Here is a 6,498-nt window from a genome sequence, read left to right as displayed (position 1 = left end):
GTGTATATATATATATATATATATATATATAAATAAATAAATAAGGGGTGTAATGATACGCGTATTTGTATTGAACCGTTCGGTACGAGGCTTTCGGTTCGGTACGCATTACAAACCGAACGATTCGTTGGACTAATCCTATTACATTTGGAAAATAAAAGAGCTTAAAGTGTGTGAAATATAATGTTCTCAGTGCCACTGCGCTCAACAAGGCAGCCCAAATGACGTAACAGGCAACGTGCTGTCTGCCCCGCGATAACCTCCCCTTGCTGGGGTGCGTCGAAAGACGATGATCTTGTATCGACGATAGCCAGAGATATTGTCAAAAACATCAATGTTTGGCAATATTAAGAGGATTTGGCATTTCCAATTAATGTAGCATGTTACATTCTTATTTTTATTAGGCCTATTATTATTATGAAGTTACTTTTATTCAATTACAATTAATTACCGCAATAATTACCGCATAACTGACGCGCTATTTAAAAAAAAGGTCTTTTAAAAGAGGTCTATTATACAATGAATTATAGGTCTTTAATTAAAATATTAACACTGCAGTTATCAATAAGAATCAATGAAATAAAAAGTTTAGCCTATAGGCCTATTTCAAGCAGAGACTTTCAAAAACAACCTGTTTAACATGAAATGCGTTTCTTCTCTTTTTTCCACTATGTACGGGGCCACAAGAGAGATATTAAGGGAATAAATGAAAACAGTTAGCTATATACCGTTATCAGCATATGTTGAAGTAGATTTGTCTCGTCGTCTCGGATAGAATATGCTGTGCAGATGCCGAAAGCTCCATCATTACGTTTTTACTTTCAATTTTTGCATAGTGAATTGATTGAGATTAAGACGTTCACCGGCATAACTCTTGCACAAAGTTTGCACGTTGCTTGTGTGATATCCATTGGCTCGCCTTCATGGTTTAAAACAGAAATATTTCCAAAATTGCGACGTAATCAATTACCCCCGTACCGAACGTACCGTACCGAACCGTGACACCACTGTGTCGTATCGAACCGAACCGTGAATTTTGTGAACCGTTACACCCCTAGTAGATATATAGGCCATAACGGGCATAGAATAACCTGACTCTACAGAACAACCAGCTAGAGTCAAGACTACTTAGTAGAACCATTTCCTAAGCCAATATCTTCCAATAGTAAGAGGATGTGTATTATCTACACCCTTTGATATTACTACTACTTCCAGGGGGGAGAATGCAGTCCTTAAATTCAACAGAAGGGATGCAAATATGAGAGTGACATAACATAAATCCCAAAGACTCTCACCATTAAAATTCAACCCCTAGGAAACCGCAGGGGAAGTGTCTGATCATATATAAAGCCACAATACCAACTCTGTCGACACGGTTTAATCATTAAAAAAAAGTTTAATAATTACAATTATTTTTTTGTTTTGTTTTTACATTTCCTGATAGTGGTAGTGCTTTTGGACTAACAAGGTTTCCACCCGACAGCGATGATATGTAAATTTATTGTTTTATCATCACCAACAACATAAAGCGACCTATGACCTTGTGTTCATACCTGACTTAAGCTCAAGTTTCACATTAAATGTGAGTACTACTTTTAATATAATATCGCATTTTAATGTGCCATTTGAAGCAATGCATTTTTGTGCAATTTTGCTATATTTCAGTGCTTAGATTTTTTTACTGATCAAAACTGTGCCGTGGCTAAAAAAGGTTGGGAAACTCTGCTCTGTCAATGTCAATTTATTTCTAGAGCACAGTTTAAAACAACTTAGAGTTGACCAAAGTGCTTTATATTTAACCCTTAGAACAACATTCAAACAAAACAAAGCAAAACAATTAAAATAAGTTTTTAGTCTTGCTCTAGGAACAGTCAACAGCCAGGATCTCGATGGGTTGTGTAAAGACAACAGACTTGACAGATACGTTGGTGCCAGTCCGTGTAAACCCTGTTGAAAAAATGACCAGATAAGGACCAGCTCAAATCAGCAGCCATACTTCAAAACATACCTAACTAGCATATGCTGATTTTTTCAACAGGGAAGATTTAAAAACAAAACTCTAAAACCAAGGAGGCCGCAGTGAAGCTTATGTCCTACTTAAAAAACCCACTACATGGGGGAGAGCAGCTCAATTCTGACTAGCTAGTGCTTTATTCCAATGCTGACTATAAAGGAGGGATGCCCCACAGGCCAACTACCTCTGCTTGCCAGGTTCTTTAACATGGGCCTGTTAAAGCATGCATCCAAAGGGGAGCATACACCCCTACTTTAACACCCAACAGTGGTTGGGGAGGGAGGTACATGAAGTAGAGGAAATCTATATTGCCCTACATAACTCCGTTCACCCTGCATCAACCCTAAGAGGGCTTCTACCAAGCAACCATCCACAGAGGAGTGTACAATTCTACTTTAGACCCTAACGTAATGGAGAATGTAGCTATAGCAGGTCCTGGAGCTTTGGGTGCTGGATTTACAGGGACTCACTGGGTTTTGAGAAGACTTGCAAACTTGTGGAGGAGGTGGATTATTAATTAAAACCTGCCTGAACTCAATTCCTCAGAATTAGACACACCACATTTAATCAGTCAGGTTAGAACCAACATGAAAGCAGAGCTAGCCCAAAAAGGAGAAACACTCCCGTCAGATTTCTCCTTAAGCCTGGCCTACAATCCCCGCGATCGATCATGTCCTGCTGCAGATGCTCTGTTCTCATCCTTCAGGAGAGATTCAAGCATGGGTGGAGCGTTCCACCAGCGAGTGCATCCCAATGAAAGCATTCAGCTCTCTTGAGAACAGAATGCACTCCATGCAAACACTAAAGAGAGAATCAAGGAATAACAGAGCCTCTTATGATGAATGCATTGCTGTGAGAGCCTCCTATTCCCTCGAGAGCTCTGGGTAAAAAAAAAAAGCTGATGATGTGTTTTGCCTATGAATTGACATGTTTGCTACATGTGCTCAGACACTAGTCATGCTGATGGTGTTCCCCATAGCATCAAGTCCAGATGCTACGCTGAAGTTCCACTTCGAAAGGAAATCAAAAATTTAGCAAAATACGAGTGAATGCAGAGTTACTCGGGAACACAAAAGCATTGAAATATAAATTTCCTCCCATTTAATTTGTCTTAAGTGAATGCAAAAAAATAGGTGCTCCGTACATTTCCCCCTTAAATGTCAAAATGTAAAATAAGGTTCTTAGTTTTGAAATGTGACCATGGATGTTTACGTGAGATTTCAAAGAATAATTAATAACCATCACTACTGCTGCACTTAACCAGGGGAAGCTTGCAGACCCGTGCATTGACCAATATTGTGAAAAAGGAGGACTTGGTTTTGAATTCAGAGTACCTCACAACATTGCTAGTTGTGGTGCCAAGGTCAGTGAGAACTCTATAACTCACATATTACTGATCAAGCATTTTTCTGAATGTATTTGTTACATTGTCTTTATAGAATGGCATATGCACTATGGGAGAAGACATATGAGTCGATGTCAAAGTTTGTGGTTCCTCGTTCCAGCCGGTTGGTCCCCATGCATGTTTGTTGAGTAAAATCTGAAAATAGTAATTTTAATTGTTTAAATGTATTAATTACTGATTAGTTGATCATTGATATCTGGAAATCCACCCCTGTAATACCTCCAAAATGCTATTAAGAAATCTTTATTTAGTAATGATGAACGACTGGAAAGGTCATGGAAATTCACTGAACAAAAGGCATGGGAACACTGTTGTTTTGACAGTCGCGATTTAATCTCATCTTACATTTCTTGCTTTAACCATGGGGCAGAAGGCTAATAGCTGCATTATCAAATTACTTTTTGGCTGTCTTAGTTTGTCTGGCTGTAGTCTGGGAGATAGTTTCCAACTCATTGGCTCTGTGTATTTTGTCTCTGTTTCAGACATATCAATCAAACCATCATGGGCATTTTCAGTTTGCCTCTAATCTTTTGCATGGCATAATTAACTGTTTCTGTTTGGATAACAGGAAGTTGGTTGAGGATGCAGATGCAGGGATTTTCACAATAACCCTGTTTAAGAATGTCATTGCCAAATTCAAAACCAATGCCAAAAAGCACAAGTAAGCTTAATTTATGCATTTCACAGACACATTTACCCAAAGCGACTTACAGTGCATTCAGGCTATACATTTTTTTCAGTATGTGTGCTCCCTGGGAATTGAACCCACAGCCTTTTTGCACTGCTAACACAATGCTCTACCACTGAGCCACAGGAGGGCTTTGAGCACACCTCAAAAGGGTGCATAAAAGTGTCTTAAAGGTACATATTAGTACTTAAATTGTACATAATCATACCTAAATGCTACATATTAATACCTTTTTGAAGTGTAGCGCCCCTATGACAGCTTTTAAACCTTTTTTTCTGAAAGTGTACAGTTTTTTTTTATATATACTTTTAAGATTTTAAGTACACTACAAGTACATAGTCAATGCAATTATGTGCACTTCTTTTTAACAAGGGCTGACATGCCTCTATACTTATTTAGGCTTAATAATGAAATGTGGTGGCCAACAGGTTTACAGTGCGGGAGTACAACCTGGATGAAGCCGAGAAGCAAATGCAGGAGATGAGCCGTCTCACTGTGAATAAGAAGGAACTGTGTGTAAGTAAATCCTAATGAATGAGAGCCTATTCCTTTAAATGAATATTTTTTAGTGTCTATATTATGGAAAGTTCTTTATTACGCACTGGTTACTGAGACAAAACAGACCACAGAACTGATCAAATAAACATTTTGCATCAATGATTCTTCAACATGTTCACCTGTGTTTGGATGCAACCTCCTGCTTTTTCCATTTTCACACTTTTTTATTTTATTTTATTTATTTATTTATTGTCTGTCACCAATGTTGTCTGTACTGTCATATAGAATATTTATGATACGTACTTTAAAATCTACAGCTTCAGTAGACTACACTTAAGAATGAGACTTCAGGATGTTTTCAAACCCGATTTTCAGCTTCAATTCGTCAGTACAGAAAATTTTACAGTGTTGACAAAATTACCACATTTTACATTTTACGCGTTTTAAATGCATGCATGCAATTTTTTGTTGTTGTGACTACTAATAGGCTCTACTGTTGACCAAACAGTATATTTCTGTTTGTCTGAAGTTTAATATATATTTAAACCACATGAAATATAGATATGAGGATGGGCTACTGAGAGGATTTTTTGGGGGGATAATGAGAGATTAAGTTGAAAAAAAGAGAGAAAATTAATTTGTGTTAAGAGCATTCTAGTGATCATCTCATCTCTGATTAATTTCAGAATATACATGTTATTTTCAAAATGGCCAGTAAAAGTGTCTCAAGAATCAGTGCAATGATAAAAGTGTGCTTGTTTGTCCCAACAGAGAACATTTGTGTGCTGGCTAAAGGTAAACTTCAGTGAGATCTTCGTGGCCTGGATTCATATCAAGGTCCTCCGTACATTTGTTGAGTCAGTTCTCAGGTAAAATTATCACTTGAATAAGTAAACTAAATAAATCATAAATATAAACGGATAAACACAACACTCTGCTGTTGGTTAGGTATGGTCTGCCGGCCAGTTTCCAAGCTATTTTGCTACAGCCCAGTAAGAAGAACAGAAAGCAGCTAAAGCAGCAACTCAACTCTTTATTCAAACACCTCGACCCAGCAGCGGCGACTGGTAAACCAGATGTAAGATTTTTTTCCCCCTCTCTTTTTATACCTGAATTCCCATTTCCAAAGCGACACATGATTAAAGGTTAGGTGCACCCAAAAATTCATTTCTATTATAATAAAATAAATATTTAAATGTTGCTATTTAAATGTTGTTTGAAAAAATTGGCTGGATATGGAGATATTTTTGAATAGCCATCAATGGAAAAAGACGTTCTTTAACGCCAGATGGTGTAGTTACCACATCTATACCAGCATGTACTTATCATCATGTCATTTCAAAGTCGTGTGACTTTTTATTTCATCCATGAAACTAAAAAAGGAGAAATTCCAAAGAATTACAGGCCTGCTACGTGCTCTTTTGTAATGAATGGGGTCTGAAGTGTTCAAACTTTAAAAAGTGCAAAATGAACACCATATAACTGTAGCCCACATGAGCTAAATTTCAAGTGTTCTAAAGCCATATAAAAGCTTTGTGTGAAGAACAATCAGAAATTGTTGTTTTGGTGTGAAAAATGTCTTGAGCCGTTCACTGACATGAGCTGTGTCACAGTTATGTGTTTAGTTCAGTCTCTCTTGGTTTCAGTTTCATGGACTTTTAGTTTGTTCACAGTCAGTTTCCTTTTTCCTTTATCTTAGTGGACACTACCTCCGTCATCACAGCTGTTCGTTATTAGCTCTTCATCACTGTGTATTTAAGTTGTGCACTCTTCTTTATGTGTCTGGTATTGTTTGTGCAAAATAACTTTGAATTATTTTGAATCTTCATCTGACGTGAAGTGTGACAAACTGTCTCCATACACATATTTTTATAAAAAGTGTGGGATATTGAA

At 37.3% G+C, this 6,498-nt stretch overlaps 1 protein-coding gene across 1 annotated transcript in view; it reads left to right on the top strand.

Moving 5' to 3' along the window:
- LOC107687850 (V-type proton ATPase subunit C 1-A-like) overlaps positions 1 to 6,498 on the top strand; it is a 17,013-nt gene that overhangs the window by 9,814 nt on the left and 701 nt on the right. Inside the window, exons 6-11 of the mRNA XM_016485326.1 lie at positions 3,279 to 3,377; positions 3,454 to 3,526; positions 3,992 to 4,080; positions 4,536 to 4,623; positions 5,377 to 5,474; positions 5,554 to 5,683. Of these exons, the coding sequence (XP_016340812.1) occupies positions 3,279 to 3,377; positions 3,454 to 3,526; positions 3,992 to 4,080; positions 4,536 to 4,623; positions 5,377 to 5,474; positions 5,554 to 5,683 (577 nt within the window). The remainder of the gene's footprint in view (positions 1 to 3,278; positions 3,378 to 3,453; positions 3,527 to 3,991; positions 4,081 to 4,535; positions 4,624 to 5,376; positions 5,475 to 5,553; positions 5,684 to 6,498) is intronic.

Source organism: Sinocyclocheilus anshuiensis, unplaced genomic scaffold (genome assembly GCF_001515605.1).
Source record: "Sinocyclocheilus anshuiensis isolate Anshui unplaced genomic scaffold, SAMN03320099.WGS_v1.1 scaffold197, whole genome shotgun sequence".
NCBI lineage: Eukaryota > Metazoa > Chordata > Actinopteri > Cypriniformes > Cyprinidae > Sinocyclocheilus > Sinocyclocheilus anshuiensis.
This window is presented reverse-complemented; position numbering and strand designations above follow the sequence as displayed.